General features: G+C 36.2%; 1 protein-coding gene across 6 annotated transcripts; it reads right to left on the bottom strand.

Moving 5' to 3' along the window:
* Positions 1-201: 201 nt before the first annotated feature.
* On the bottom strand, positions 202-14,915 carry LOC9309281 (anaphase-promoting complex subunit 1). 6 transcript variants are annotated; one of them, XM_021020248.1, is made up of 39 exons: positions 14,562-14,915; positions 14,140-14,470; positions 13,830-13,893; positions 13,572-13,656; positions 12,840-13,123; positions 12,498-12,603; positions 12,252-12,412; positions 11,931-12,115; positions 11,755-11,824; positions 11,496-11,666; positions 10,881-11,347; positions 10,024-10,483; positions 9,509-9,847; positions 8,964-9,047; positions 8,459-8,545; positions 8,309-8,368; positions 7,945-8,043; positions 7,616-7,756; positions 7,089-7,169; positions 6,681-6,752; positions 6,133-6,204; positions 5,427-5,520; positions 5,276-5,349; positions 5,115-5,165; positions 4,918-4,995; positions 4,718-4,839; positions 4,479-4,639; positions 4,323-4,399; positions 4,091-4,204; positions 3,903-4,004; positions 3,367-3,507; positions 2,936-3,109; positions 2,648-2,711; positions 2,415-2,554; positions 2,160-2,317; positions 1,940-2,018; positions 1,735-1,833; positions 784-1,633; positions 202-608 (listed from the first exon to the last, which is right to left on the bottom strand). In XM_021020248.1, the coding sequence occupies exons 2-38, from the start codon at positions 14,334-14,336 to the stop codon at positions 1,226-1,228; spliced, it is 5,421 nt and encodes a 1,806-aa protein (XP_020875907.1). In that variant the 5' UTR covers positions 14,337-14,470; positions 14,562-14,915; the 3' UTR covers positions 202-608; positions 784-1,225. The 6 variants fall into 6 exon arrangements, with proteins under 6 accessions (XP_020875907.1, XP_020875904.1, XP_020875906.1 ...); XM_021020245.1 differs by having other exon boundaries at positions 8,459-8,551; positions 14,562-14,912; XM_021020247.1 differs by having other exon boundaries at positions 202-601; positions 8,459-8,551; positions 14,562-14,912.
* Positions 14,916-16,099: the final 1,184 nt, after the last annotated feature.

The raw sequence follows: 16,099 nt of genomic DNA, 5'->3' as shown, positions 1-16,099 counted from the left end.
ATACCACCTCATTGTAAGCAAGAGCAACCTGACATATATGGCCCTAGCTAGTTTTCTGATGTTCAACTTGCAGTTGCCACAAATGAGACTTCTCCCAGAAAAACTAGATTTGTTTTCAAAATCATGTATAAAGCAGTGTGATAATGCAAATCAAGAAAACTAGAGTAGTCTTTTTCAGTTCATAAAGATAAGCAGAGGAAGTGAGGAAAAGATGTTGAACACTTGATACAATAGCAACCTAAGGCACTCGGAATCATGTTTCGTCTCTTATTACATTCCAAATGTCAAGAAAGCAGATTGCTTGATAAAAAGAAAAAAAAACTAGGCATCCAAATTGTCAAAGCAGCAACATCTATTACAACCTAATGAAGAACTTGAATAGATCCAGACATGCCTTGGCCATTGGATCTGAACACTGCCATCCTCCTCCCAAGTCACGTTCACCACAGGATAGTGAGACCCACGGTCCACAAACGTGAAGACTTGTCCGCTCCGGTAAACCTGGAGGTTGGTGATGGAGACACAGTGAGGACAATGGTAGATGATACTGAACTTTTTGTCATCGCATTGGAACGTCTTAATTCTCAAAAACTCCCTCATCCTGCAAACTAACAAGAATTTTTAACAAGTTAATAAAATTAGGGAAAAATCTTTCGCCTAACAGAACAAAATCAATCCTTTTCAGCCTTAAGACAAGCAACGAAAGTGACTGGTAGCTGAGAAAAAAAAGCCAAGAGATTTGCTCGAGCCGTCGGAACAATTTCTGAATCGATTTAGAATTACCTGAGAGTTGCGATTTCACAGAGATTCGATTCGCCGGTAGATCTTTTGACGAGCGCAAGAGGAAAGGAATGAAGTGGGATCTTCCGTACCGTTACCCTAAGCGCCATAATAACGATAATTACTATGGGCCAAATTCAAAGCCCATTAGAGGTGGGCCAATTTGGAAATAGGTGTAAACAGCCCGGTCCGTTTAACCACGTAATGCCCCCGACCGACTAAGAGACAGCTAATAAATAACTGAAGGATTATGATTGAATCTGTCCTCTTAAGTTTGTTTGCTATTTCCCATTTAATAGTAAATTCTAAGCTCTATACTAACTAGTTCTGTCCGTGAATTATATGCTTTTGTCATACGCATTTGAAATTGACCATATGATTGCTTTGCTCACAATATTAATCTGCTAATTAATAGGCCAAACGAAGAGAGTACGAAATCATGTTTTCACGATACAGTTGTCTCATCTGAGGAAAAAAACACACTATCAATTTCACTAATCGCACTAATATGCGTACTTGGTAACAACAACCGCAACAAAGGTATTGCCCAAGTTGAGTTTTTGGACTTGGATTTGATCTTTTCCACTGCTGCTTTGATGATCGATGGAGATGGTACGCTGAACCATTTTAAATACCATGAGAGAATTATTATATCTTTCTGCAACTTTGAGCTCTTATCATCAGGCCATGCTTCTGAGGTCAAATAATTCCTCAAATTAATCTTCAGCTCCGTTGAACAATTCAAAATCTCTTCACATCGCTTTCTCAGCGATGATAAGAAGATTGATTGTACAAAGCCACCTGAAGAGGCCAATCTTCCACTTGATACCGCTTCGTTGTAGGCAAGAGCAACCTGAGATCATAAGATTAGATCCAAATATAGGAACTCAAAGCTGATTACAAAATGTAAACCAATTTTCTGTCTTTCGGTTCCATCATTTGCAGGAACAGTACCTTGAGGCTTGAGATGGAAAGTGAATCACACATGTTACTATCGCTTTTGACAAGCAGATCAGCCATGGAACCAATGGTTGTATACAAGGATAAATAAACCTACAAGAATCATATAACGTATACTCAAGATTAGAATACACATGCCAACAAGAATGTTTCGTTAAACATTGAATAATAGGGTTAGGTGGCTTTAAGTAGCAATCACCTGCAAAAGAGCTGGTCTATCCTTGCTTATACAGTCAAACAACACTTGCAGACAGAACTCCTTGAATTCAGAATCAGATCTGCATAAATGAATTTGTGAGAATTCACCCTTTTGGGGGCTTCTATCAAACTCTGTTATGACTTTAGGATATAGAGGCCAAAGAGATCTAAAAGCACAAACACATGTGACATGTGTATCAACCGGATGAAACAGTACTTACCTGTTATTCCAAGATTTGTCACAGCACAACTGTGCAAACGCTATCAGGCTTGGATCTGATGAGAAAGTGCTGACCAAGTGATCAACACTTTCGGAGTCCAGTTCTCTATGACTATTAGCAATCATATTAGATTCTCCCAGAGTTCTTAAACCAAAAACCTGTATCACAGAAAGCATACAACCCAGTATCAGAACCATTTTTCTACGACTGCAAATTAATCTATCTGAGTTGAGAGTATATGATGGCGTATACAACCTTATGCATTGCTCGTGAAAGCAGCGACTGACAGCCAACTGGATCATCAACATACGAACAAGCTCCTACTTTTCTTTTGACATATATAACACCAGAATTGAAGGGATCACTCTTGTCCCCAAAGCTCCACCAATTTTTCTCTATATTTCATTGGAAATATAAAATATCTTAAAACCAGGTAAACAAAATGACCAAGGACAAAAAAGGAATATATAAGCAACTGTATCAACTACCTTCAGGGACTAGCTCTATTTGTTGGGGCCAGTATCGAGGACCACATACACAAATTCTCTTTAGCTGCAGGATACAATACATTTTTAGGTGACGGTGGACAAAACAAACAGGTAGAATCGCTCAGGTATTTCATGAAAAAACATAAATGTGCTTCTCCCAGAAAAACTATTATTTTTCATAATCTTGTAGAAAGCAGTGTGAGCATGCAAATCAAGAAAACTTCTGTAGTCTTTTTCTGTAATAAGAATATGCAGGGAAGTGAAGGCAAGATGTTGAACTTTTCTTACAATAGCACGCTCTGGCAGAATGCACGGTGTAATCTCGCAAAATCTTGTTTCTGAATAAAGTTTTGTCTCTTTTACTGTGACTTCTAGAGGGGCATAGACAGGCAGACCAGAATCAACATCAATGGTCTGCAGCCAACGAGCCTCTGTTGCAAGGACATATAAATGCCTGAATGCCTAAAAAAAAAAGAAAAAATCACCTTAAAGTATTCTGGCAAAAGCATGGATATCACAAAAACAGTTAGAAACCAACTTCTAAGCTTAGCATGTCTTTAATATCACAATCCACAAAGTGATTGGTCTTGAGGTAACATTTTCTATAGAAAAGAAACTCTTGCCTCTATAGAATTGACATATAAGACAGGGACAGCAACCAAATCAAACCAAACACAAAAAAGAGTGATGCAAAGAATAAATAATAGATTTAAACTTGCCTGGAGGTGACAACGGTTGTCATTTGGTCCAGAAGGTAACCGTGGATAGAGAGTAATGAGCAACATTGCAAGTGAGCCATCATTCGTTGAAAATGTTCGCATACCGCCTCCAAGAAACAAAAATCCTGTGGCTAAGCTCACCTAAAGGAAAGAAACTTATCCTATCTCATATTTCAAAAAAAAAAAAAAAGAATAGAAGGAATCTGCTCAACAATAAATATGCAATCCTAAGCTTGCTATTTTGCGATCTCATTACTTTACACGGTGCAAGTAAGTCACTGATACATTAGAGACGAATTGTTATGGGCCTTTTGGCCATAGTATTGAGGTTAAAGCAATAAATGAGGTAGAACTTCTTTATGTTTTTCTGGGTGCTCAGTGACTTGAGATTTTTTCTTGTTTAAGATTGCCAGCCACTTCAAGAAAATAACTGCTCCAGAAATTACATTATAATATCCAAATTTCAAAAATAAGATGCAAGGCAATTGAATTACATGAAACAAAAGGAACCTTAATTTTCCACAAAAAGTACTTACCGCCATTTGCGTGCCATAGTTAGCATGTCCATCAGCAGAGTTCCGGCTGCGCAAAAATCTCAACAACCGAAATACTTGCAAGTCTCCTGATCCCGCCATGACCTACACAAGTGAGTACTTTGATATAAAGCTACTGACTGAGTTGAAAAATGAAAATTGCTGGACAGGAGATTTTTAAGAAGTATTACCACTGACAGAGAAATAATGATAAGATAAAGACACATTTCAAGCGTTCCCCGATCAACATATTTGGATATTCCCCTGGGAAATGCATTTCCAGGTGTAGCAGAAAGAGGCTTGATCTACATACGTCAAAACATATCAGCTCATAGAGAGATGATCAGAAGGAAACCCATAGAATTATGAGCATTTGAAAGAGAAAAAGGAGTAACAAATATAACATTTCCATGGATGATATACCTCATTCAAAAGATAGAGGGCGTAGTTGTTAAGTAAGTCACGAGCATTTCCATCCCTCGTACCAGCAAATCTCAGCCCTATCAGAAACAACAATACATGTCATAATTATCATGAGTTAATTAGAGACTGATGTCTCACAAAAAGTATATTATATACCAAGTGAAATGCAGGCCCCAGCCACTATATTGACGTATGCCTGAACAAGGGCTTCAACATCCACCTCATACATATCATCCATGTCATCTCGCAGGTGGCTGATACCATTTCTGACAACTTCAGGAACTTGAGACTGAATCCAATCACAAGTAGGACAAATCCTAAAATACGAAATCTATTAGACTTGCTATCTTAGAAGCATCAATAACCGCACTCCTAATTAGGCAAGATAAAATTACCTGCTCCACATTATCAAGTTCCGAGCAATGACACGGAGCATTATGAAATCAGGCCTAATGCACTCCAAATCGTAATGAGTTTGAGGAATAGAGAGCTTTGAGAAGATGACCTCTGATTCTGTCTGCAACAAACATTATATAGTGCTTTTTGAAAGTGTCCACATTCCACATTATATAGTTAGACTATCCTCAAGACCCACCTTAAGATACATTAATGTGAGAGCGATTATTGCTCCAGGTGCAGTTATATCAACATTGGAAGTGCTTCCGTCTGTTGTCTGAGACAGAAAAAAAATGATACCCACATTACAAGTATTCAGCAAGTGTTTAAGGCACATGTTTATGCACAATACAAGCTTCACATAGGAATATAGGACGAACAGATATGCAGGGAAACCTGTGCAGCACTTCGGTGATTTTCAAGTGATGGTGCAAGGATAGATTTTTCCTGTAAGAAATTCAAAGAGTTGTTCCGTACAACAATAGGCACTGTTTACAAATCCAATGTGATATGATTTAAAGTGGGATACACTTAAGTTGAAATCCAGAGCAATTTACCTCTTTCGCTCCTAAATACTGGAGTAAGCGATTGACCAAGGAGTCCATGGAACCGAGCGCATCACCTCCACGGCCTTGAGCCAAAAAGAACGCAGCGTCAGCTTAAACTGAAGAAAAAAAAAATTGGTTGCCAAATACCAAAAAGACATACCCAAAGCTACAAGACCAAGTGAGAATCCTGCAGATACAGCATAACCCTCCCTTTCAAGGACATTGTCCCCGGCACTTCTGCGGCCAATTTCACCCTGAGAACATGTACGATGAGGGATATGAAAGGTAAGGGACAATCCACTGGAATTGCAGCAAACTAAATTGTCAATTAAAAGATATGCATGAACATAATTGATGTTTTTAACTCACTCCTCGATTTCACATTTAGGAATGGATCCACAGCTAAACTAATAGATAGATCGTGAACCTTATCAACGTGATAGAAGTTCATATACCTAACTGTATCAAAGATGCAACACTGAGAAAACTATAAATTTAAGAAGAAATTAAATATCTGAGAAAAGCAAAACTGTATGGATACAGTTCTATCATGTATCCACCTATTTCCTATAAACTAAAAGTAACAAAGAATGTGATGATGATAAGAAATAAGGGGAAAAAAAATTCCAAGCCATTTCCAAAAAAGGAAAGAAGGTTCTATAGACACGTAGTGCAGGTTATGAAATCTATTGCTTTGACCAACAAAAACTTGAGATACACACATGTAATTCACTAACGAGTGTGCTTAAAACACGATCCTTATGTGTAATAATGCTGTAACGAAGAGAATGAGATTTGATGACAGGAAGAATGCTATATCAAATTTCAAGCATAAGTGAAAGAACTAAACATGGAGGAGACAGTACCAAAAGTAATTGCATTGTCTGCAGGTGTGCTGATCCTTCAAATAGCATGCCAACGGAGACTAAAGCTGCAGACTGTAGAATAGTTTAATATAGCGTGTTATGAAAAATTACACTAGTTAACCATAGTCCTACTTTCTCTATCAACCAGATTCTTTGATCATCACTTCTGCAGAGATGACTAAAATCAATGGATTTTGCTAGGGCAAGATATATGTGAGATATAAAAGATGAATGTTTCAAAAATGCCAGCCAAAGGCGTTGCAGATTGGCACATAAAAGGCACAAATAAAATATCAAATCAATGAAACTTTGGAAAATATCATAACTAACAATGTTGGAATCACATATATTAGACATAGATTGCTAACTTCAATTGGAAGCTCAAATAAACAAAAGTGTTGAAATTACGTGACATGAAAAAATAGCTTTACTTTTAGGATATGTAAGTAAATTCATTGCAACTGCTTGCCATACAACTTCTAGTTTCATTAACTGCTTGTAGAGAACTAAAATCAAATTTAGTTAGTATACATCACAGCAATCTGTACCTGTAGAAGTGTTGGTATCTCAAACTCAGCATATGAAGCTTGGTATCGAGCCGGAACATGGAAAAAGAGAGCCTGTACGCAAAGAAAAATAAATTCTTAGGGAAAGGATTAGACAGTCACACAGGGCGCACCAAATAAATCTAGAACTTCCAGTGCTAGAACTAAAAATTTTAAAAGTATTATGCTAGTAAGAATTATTGACATCTTTCAGTGCAAAAATGAAAAGTATTATTTAATCAGATCTAAAACTAACAAGAAAGCATAGGTAGATCCTAAAGTAGTGTTTGATTGGGACTTTGGATATCCTAAATGAAAAAAGTGTTTTTGGTTGAGACGCTATCAACAAAAAATACTTGAGAGGCCAATTCAAGATATGAGCCTACGACCACCAAATAGCTGAATCTCTACCTTTGCAATATCAGGTTGCATTGTTCTCCTGTATGAAGCAGCCAGACCAAGCATCAAACCTACCGTAGTGATCTCATGGTCCTAAAAGACCAAGAAAAAGGAAGGAGGCAATTAAGGTAAAATAGAAAGTACTTCACCAGGGTACAAGGCTTATATATGTGATAATTAAGGAATAATTAAACGACCACAATTATCAAATGAGGCAGACATGGAAAATCAATCTACAGAAATTATAGTAGCATCTAATGTTGCATTCATATCTCCTCACTAAGCCACATATATGGCCCCAATGATAGAAGACATGTGCTAATCCAAAGAAATCGAGCAAACAGGTAAAACTAGCAATAACTTTGATCAAGAGCCAGAGTAGCGTGATGCTCTATACAGCAGCCATCCACATATATATCTCCATCAAAGAATGGAATATGTATTAAGCCTCAATTAGCACGTCTTACTAGTTACTATTGCCCAATATCAAGTATGAAAAATAAATAACTAAAAGGAAAAAGGAGCCAATAGAAACAAACCTGAGTGAAATATTGGTATATGTCACTAAGGTTTAACACATGCAAATATCCCTGTAATCCGAGTCCAAACAGAAGTCCAGCATGAACAGCATTTGGATCTCCAGGTTTATTGTATTTAATCCACGTTCTGGAGACCTTTCCCTGCAGCAAAATGTAAGAAGAAACATAAGTGAATTAATTGGGTTGTCTGTAAAGAAAGGGTACCTTTTGCATGATAAATATACATAGTGAGATCGCATACCACAATTTGGTCACATACTCTTTTGGCCTTTCATAGATCCAAAAATTAAACAGATACATAACACGTCCTGATAATTTACAACACAAACCTGAAGCGGAGCCAGTCGTAAACCAGCAGCAACAGCATTATGAAACTCCGGCCAGGTCTTTAGTTCTTGGATATTCCTTATGTTTGGATCTAGATTAACCTGTAAGAAAAATATGCAATCTTCAATATAATAGTGGCTAAAATGGTAATAAAATCAAAAAAAAAATTGGGAAAGAACAAATGTTGGCTAGATTTTTCATTATTATATATTCCTTGAAATTGCCGCTTCATGCAAATTGTAACTTCCATCTTCACAGTAATAACAAAATCCATTGCAATAACGTTATTTCATCTAAATTAGAGTAGATAACATGTTTCAAATTTGTAATAGTCCCGTACTAAACCATAACCACAGTTTTACGTACAATGGCATTTTGTTGAGCAGGCAGTCGACCAGCTAAAACAAGCTTTGGTACAGTAAACGCCTGCAAAATTTCAGAGAGGATATAAATCTTCAAGTAGTAAATACAAGTGATAAGAACCATGTCTAGCTCCTACTATAGATAGAAAATTACCTCAGTTAAAAGAGTGTGTATCGTTGATAATGTAAATGCTCCACGCCCGAGGGGAAGAACAGCAGTCCTCTGTGCTATGCGCCAAAGCTGGTCCTACCCCAGCGAAAAAAAGCAAACATTATAAACACTAAAGATAAACAAAGAGTTCAGCAAAAACTGAGCCACTGGCTTCTACCATGTCAAGAAATAGAAGTGCAGCTGCATCTAAATTCAGTTTTTAAATAAGTTGGTAACATAATTACAAAAATGTGATGTGAAAGTATACATTTCGATAATAAATTGAAACATGCACTCTACTAACATTTTTTTAGTAGTATAAATATGTTTTAAATAGAATAATAGAAATAATTCAACACAACAAATTTTTTCTTAAAATGACATGTAATGATTTTACTGAATTATCACTTCTTTAACTATCTCTCCGAACTTTGATTTTAGTAGTAGTTAGATTTACAACGTAAAAAATAACAATATTATCTAGAAATGAACATATCTAAATTTGTACCTGTTGCTGCTCCTGATCTGATATAGTAGGGTTAGCCGACGTTTGAACTACCACAGGTCTTGCAGAGCACAAAAGACGTCTAACCTAAAATGACAAGGAATAATGAAAAAGAAAAGAGAACATCAAGAGAAAGAATATGGGTTTATTGTTAATTTAAGTGCCTAAATATTATAGATGGTAGCATTTGAATAGCCAATCAACAACACTAGCAGAATGAGGGATGATTACATAGTATGAAACTTTGTAATCATCCACTAATACAGAATATCAAAGTGGTGGCAAAGTTCAGATGCAACAGACACCAAATCAAATAGAGGACACAGACGTAAGCCTACGTCTTCTGATATATAGTCAATGAGACGAGGTACAGAGTGCACTACAAGCAAACAAGTTACCTTGTGAAAAAATTTAGAACAATGCAACATAAGTATAGCTTACAAAGATGCAAAAGTTTATATAACACACACAGAAACCGTTTCGAGCAATGAACATTGTGATCATTACGCTAAAAAAATGAATTGTCAAATGGGGTGAGGCAGATATACCTCATTCAACCTTAGATCCCGGCCATACCGTAACTGTGTGTAGGAGTTGAAGATATGCTCCATTCCATCTATCACAGAACCATCCACAGAATTTGTATCCTCAATCTTAGTGTTTTCCAAGCCAATCGACTCAGATAAAGAGGATGGAACAATTACTGGATGCAAATGTAGCATGTACGGTATGGACATCGATATCAAACTCTTATTTGACTGCATCTCCAATTCTTTAGATGAACTCAAATTTCTGAAGACGGATAGGGCCATATCTTCTCGTCCAAGAAGCACATAAGCAATTGCTGGCCAGTCAGCTGGAGGAGATTCCCGACAGCTATCCAGTGCCTACAAAATACAGACAAAAATAATATGCAAAAGATATAACAAGTAGGCTGACCCAGGAAAGCCATACAAAAATCGTCACACTGTATATGGAAATCATCACTCTGATGTTATCAACAGCTAATCATTTCCACCTGCATATTCCTCAGATTTACAAGTCTCTCAAAATTCCAACTTACATGTCTCAGCGGGAGAGAAACACCAGAAGGTAGCAAATCCAGTTGGTGAAGCCCAAATCTCTCTCCTGCCATAGCTAAGATAGTGAGTTCCTCGTTACTTGAGTATGATCCTGGCGCGATATTACAGGGGACACCTGATGAAAGTGTCCGTCCTTCTGGCTTATCACCAAATAACACACTGTAGAAGGAAACAACTTTCCTTGCCCAGCTTACTATCGAGCACCCATCTCTACGAATCAAATCTGGGAGGTCATCAAAGTTTGTTGATAAACATCCGCGCCTTAAACAGTTCTCAAGCCATCTAAATAAATTTGGGGGTTTTCTGCTAGAAGAAAGGGTTGTGCACGCCCCAATAGTTGTTGACAGACGAGGAAAATCACGTATGTAGTAATCTAAGTAACACTTCTCATCCAGAAACTTGGCGATATTGCACAACAAAACAGCCAAGTGATGCAAATCCCTACACATAGATGTCAAAAATTAAAACGAGTAAGTCATATACCTATTCAATCTTAACTCTTCTTCTGATCTATCAAACTTTAGTTTTCTGTGAGAAACTATACAGAGGAGTATTAGGCAAACAGTCTAGCATGAAACTACAGTTGTCGGTGCAAAATTATTTTTTGTCAGGAAACCATATACGGCTAAATCAACTTTTGTGCCACGTTTGAATCAAAGCATATGCAACAGAACTTATGTTACAGAATTTCATACTTTCATGCAACCAGAGAGAACTAATTAAGAAACGAGGAAAAACAACTCTTTTTGCAAGTTACCAATCAAAAGATAGCCAATCATTTTGTAAGCAAAACAGGCAAGAAGTACGGAACAAAGCTTTGTGAAACCAATGTGCTTACTGTTTCCGTAGATTATCCATCTTCAAGCTCTCATAAACTGCATGGAGACAATCTAAACTCTGGACCATTAATTCACATGAGCTGCCCAATGTTTCTTCACTACAAATCTTGGAATCAAATGGGACAATTCCTTCCAGATCCAAACGATTTATTGAAGTAATACCATTGTGAAACCTAGAGTAGGTCTTATGAAATTTGCTGCTGAGAAGAAACTCCCAGGAGGACTCTGATGTTTTGGGTTGCTTCAGATGCACAACAGTAGGCTTTTGACAGATCTCCAGAAAAATGTTGCATAACGCTTCCCATTCAAAATGAATACTGGAACTTTTCTGGTCAGAATGACCATCTCCCCAAAGAAGAGAGAGAAATAAACTGTACAGATCGGATCGTAGTCCCTCAGCTATGGCTGCTATGCAATCATTTGCAAGTGACGATGAAGGTTTACCAGTTAAAGCACACCGAAAGATCTACAAGAGTATAGTATAAACAACAAGTTAAAACAAAAGAAAATTTTGACTAACCCAAAAAACAAGTACTAACAATCACGTGATTTGTGTCCAAAAGGATAAAATGACTAAACTATCATTTGAATTTCAAAAGGATTGATATTCATACCTGTGAATGGTTAACTGAGAGATTGATACATCCTAACACAGCATCAGACAATCCTGTGATCTTCAGGTCCCTGAAACCTGAATCTGTTTTTGCAGACACTCCATCCCCGAAACCAATACTTTCTCCCAACCAAGAAGGCAATACATATCTACAGAGACATTGTTTTCCTGACTACAGATGATAATATAGATGAATTAAACAGACAACATTAGGAAGATATTTAACAAAGAAAACGGTACGGTACATAACAAGAACCTACATAGAGAAAGAGGTCATTTTCTGGAGATAAAACAATGATATCCAAATGTGGAAGCAGTCCTATTTTCACTCTACAAGGAAATAGAAAAAAGCATTGTCATACTCATCACAGGACGACAGAAATAGTCTCATTTACAGTGACAGAGAGGACAAAAAAAATTGTAAGTAGGAACTTACTGAGAACGTGTCACAACAACAGGTGCAGCAGCAATCGCAGAGACACTCCAGCTTACATCAGCCTTAACATCGAACAGGATTTCGTTATTTATTTCAACAGTTTGGAGTCCCACCGATAACAGCTTCTTTTGTTCTAGAATTAGAAAGCAAATTACTGGGACTGCATCATCAGTTGCCAAAAAGACCTGAAATATATTTTGAGGCACTTGTGAAAATCAAAAAGAATAGTAAATACTTCAGTAACAGAACCCACAAAAAGAACAATCTTCCCCAAATAAAGGTAGCACGACCAACAGCGAGAACATTAGATAGATTTGTCACCTTAGATGCAGCTTTCTTAGCACCTTTGGCTTGCCATATTCTACGAAAAGAAATCCGCTTTGGGAGAACAGCATCAGGAACAATACCGCTTGCACATGAAGCAGAAGCTTCAAGGTTTGACTCTATAAATTCGGCCGCCCACACAGAATGTTGCATCTTGCCTGAAAAACCCAAGACAAAGTATTTCAATGAAAATTAAAAACGTATGAGCCAAGCTCAGCCCGACCAGAGAAGAAACTAACAAACCTTTGTTATACGACGTCATAAGAGGTAGAAGGTCACTTGTCCAAATTGTTCTCTCATCGTAGTCCTTCATTATATTCAACTTCCCCCTCTCTTCTACATAGGTTGGCTGGAAAGTAAGTAGATGAGTTACCAGATGAAAAGTAAGTAGGTGAGTTACCAGATAAAAAGTAAGTAGATGAGTTACCAGATCAAAAGTATAACCAAGTATTGCATCACCGGAAAACATTTATGTGTTGATGAGATAACAACAAAGAAATAATATAGGTCCCAATATAAAGAAAGACTGGCATGAAATAGAAATAAAGTTACAAGGAATATCAACAAAATGATGAGTTCATTTACCCCAGGTTCCTCTAATGGATCTCTTAGAATCAGATGGGAAGACATGTATGGCATATCTCTTTTGTTAAGGTCATGCGTGCCTGGGGAATGGAAGTTTTGTGGTGAACTATTCCCAACTTCTTTTTTTTGGCGCAGCATCTCACGGGAACTAAGGATGGGGCTAACAGAAGAAAATGGAACATGTGAGGCTGGATTCACTTCAGTAGCTTGCTGAAGAAGTAGACCATACGGTAGAGACCATATTGATTTGACAGTACGCGGAAGTGGAACAGATACAACTTCGCCTGTTGCCAACAATTGCCAAAGATCAGAAAGTAATTACTTCAGCTCGTGTTACTCAGAAAAGAGACAAATAGTACTGATTAATCAGAGATCTAGCCAACAAGTAAAAAGGAATAAAGCAATATATTTCCAAGAGCAGAGGAAAGGAAAAATAGAAATTAATAGCGGCTAATCTGATTCCATAGCAGTTAATAATCTACTTGAATGTTCAAAAAGCGATAAATGCACAGAAAGCTACATGAAATCGATTCCACATAATCTGATTCCATAAATTTTCATTTATAATTACACAATTTCAAATAAATCAAGTACGGTAAAGAAAGGGACCAACTATGTGCAACAGTATGAGATCATCCTTTCATTAAACCATATAATAATCCATTAGAGTCTTATGGAAAAGTCGGATAAGTGCAGTAATATTATAGTTCAGGGGTATCTAGCCACAATTACCTGATGTGTTGTATATTGTTAAGCAACCAATTTGTAACACACAAAGAAAAGCTTCTGTCCCTCGACCAAGGTGGCTCCAGCACGCCTATGACATAAAAAGCTATGAGTTAGATGAAACTAGATGAAAAATAATTTTTGTCTATGTTTTTATTAATTCATGTAGAACGAACAGAATAGCTTTACACTAAAATAGACAGTATAACGCACTCACCAATACAACAGAAAAGCATGGTTAAGGGCAACAGAAAAACACATTACCTTAATAACGGCAGAAGACAAGGTAAACCGCTTGAGGACGCGCGAACCGCTTGTCCAGATTATGCTATCATCAAATCAAAATTTCATCATCAGGAACAGAAACGATCATGAATTCAGCTAGATGCGGTATACCAATATCCAATGAAATTAGCTTCTACCTAAGCATAACCCTACGGACACTACTGGAAGAAAGAGTCAAACTTGAAGAAAAGAAAAACACATTCTAAATTGAAATGATGAATTATTTGCATTACCAATGATAAGGAATTCATAGTTATAGAGTAATCAGTAAATTGTATACACTTCTTACCAGTTGCCTCGGATGAAGAGCTCGTGCTCTCTCTGCCGCGAGAAGTTGGCTTCATTGCCATCAGCACCAGTGAGCTCAGGATCGAAGAGGAAATACTGATAGGAATCGTCCGGGGATTTACCATCAGTAGCTTCGGCGATTAGACCGAAAGGTTTGAACTTTCCGAGGACAGTAAGTTGGCGAACCCCTGGAGGCATTTTTTCTCCGAAGGCCAACAGGCAATGAAGATTGGTGAAGTTTAATTTACACTCTCCCGCTCTTTCCCAGTTGTATTGGCGCTTAACCCTAGTCTTTTCTATTTTCAAATTTTTTAATTGAGTTCTCTTTAGTCCTGCGGGCCGAAACCGTGTTAAGAAAAGTAAGCGAGACAGAGGAAGATAACATTGAAGAAGAAGAACTGAGTATGAAGAATTCTAACTTACATTAGAAACCAGAAAGTGAGGTTTCAGACGAGCTCCGAGAATTCTGGAGGCTCAAAACTGAACGGAAATAAAAAACAAAAGAGAAGTCCAAGCAGAGCCACTCCAGAAAAGTATCGAAAGTCGGAAGATTTCGCCCAGTGAAAGAGAGATGTTCTCAGAGGAATTTAATCAAACACCTTCTGTGCTAGAGGCAAGGAAATCTGGGACGGAGCTCAAAGTTTTAAAAAATTGGAAAGAAGTAAGGCTTACAATGAAATAAAATTAAAATATTTCCAACTATTTGCTTTTGACCCAATCGAGTACATTTAGCTCAACTAGGCCCACTAAAAGCCTGAAGATCTGTAACTTTCTGAGGTTTATTTATATAATCTTTTAGTTTGGGGTTTGTTTTGAGATAAATGAAAAATTATGAGGTTTTTTTTAACAGTTTAATGCTCATGTCATAAGTATCTACATATACATTTTTACAGGAGATTTTTGCAAAAAGTCTTTTGGATTCGGGTTTTATCCGGGATTAACTATATTCGGATCTAGGATAAGGATTTTTAGGAATGTTGTCTTAAAACCACATTAATTCTTAATTAACACCTAAATTGGAAATATATATAATATATCTAAACTAACCATATTTGTTAATTACCTTAACTACTTCTAACAATAATTATTTAACTATTTATTTCTATATAGAAAGAAAATGTGATTAAAATAAATATTTTGTAAAATATTGATTTGGGAAAAAATTGTTCTTACGAAAATAATTTGTTTTGTTATAAAAATTAATATTTGTTATTTGTAATTAAATTACATAAATAATAATAATAATTTGTCTACACCATCAAATGAAAATAGTTAGTTATTTAATTTTTTTATTTAATATTACGTAATTTTAAAAAAATAAATTCAACAATATAATGTCAATGGGTTTAATTCTTAAGATTTGAAAATATTAAAAAAGATACTAACCAAAAATTATCTATCCTAATTTGTTTCTAACAATTTGGACACAAATATTTCAAATCTTTCAAAAATTTAATGTGATCACATTTGTTACTAAAATCTCGATTATATTCCTAAAATCTCGAGAAGATCTTCCTTTAAATCCGCAAATTATAATTTTTGAATTAAATAAACTAACAATACGAATATTCCTAATATATGCGAGTACTAATAATCCTTATTATAGTATATTCCTTATCTAAATACTAAATCTTTTATTTTTAATTCTAATCAAAATTTATGAAATCGGAAATCAATCATGATTTCTTAAACATCCTTAAATTTCGAAATAATCAACAATTCGAATATGCTGAAAAATCATAACGAAATATCTTTATTTACTTAAATGTTTTAGTAATCGTTATAGCAAAAAAATCAATTCCAGCGCTATTGGTTCTTTAAACTTTTTGATTTACATAGATATTTTGTATTCCATAATTAACTCATTAAAATCTTTGATTTAAATAACTACAATGTGAAAATTAGTATATGTAATAAATATAACATATAATATTTACGAGATTTTCATATACTTGATCCCC

The sequence above is a fragment of the Arabidopsis lyrata genome, assembly GCF_000004255.2.
Source record: "Arabidopsis lyrata subsp. lyrata unplaced genomic scaffold ARALYscaffold_6, whole genome shotgun sequence".
NCBI lineage: Eukaryota > Viridiplantae > Streptophyta > Magnoliopsida > Brassicales > Brassicaceae > Arabidopsis > Arabidopsis lyrata.
The sequence above is the reverse complement of the archived record's forward strand: the minus strand, read 5'-3'. Positions and strand labels throughout refer to the sequence as shown.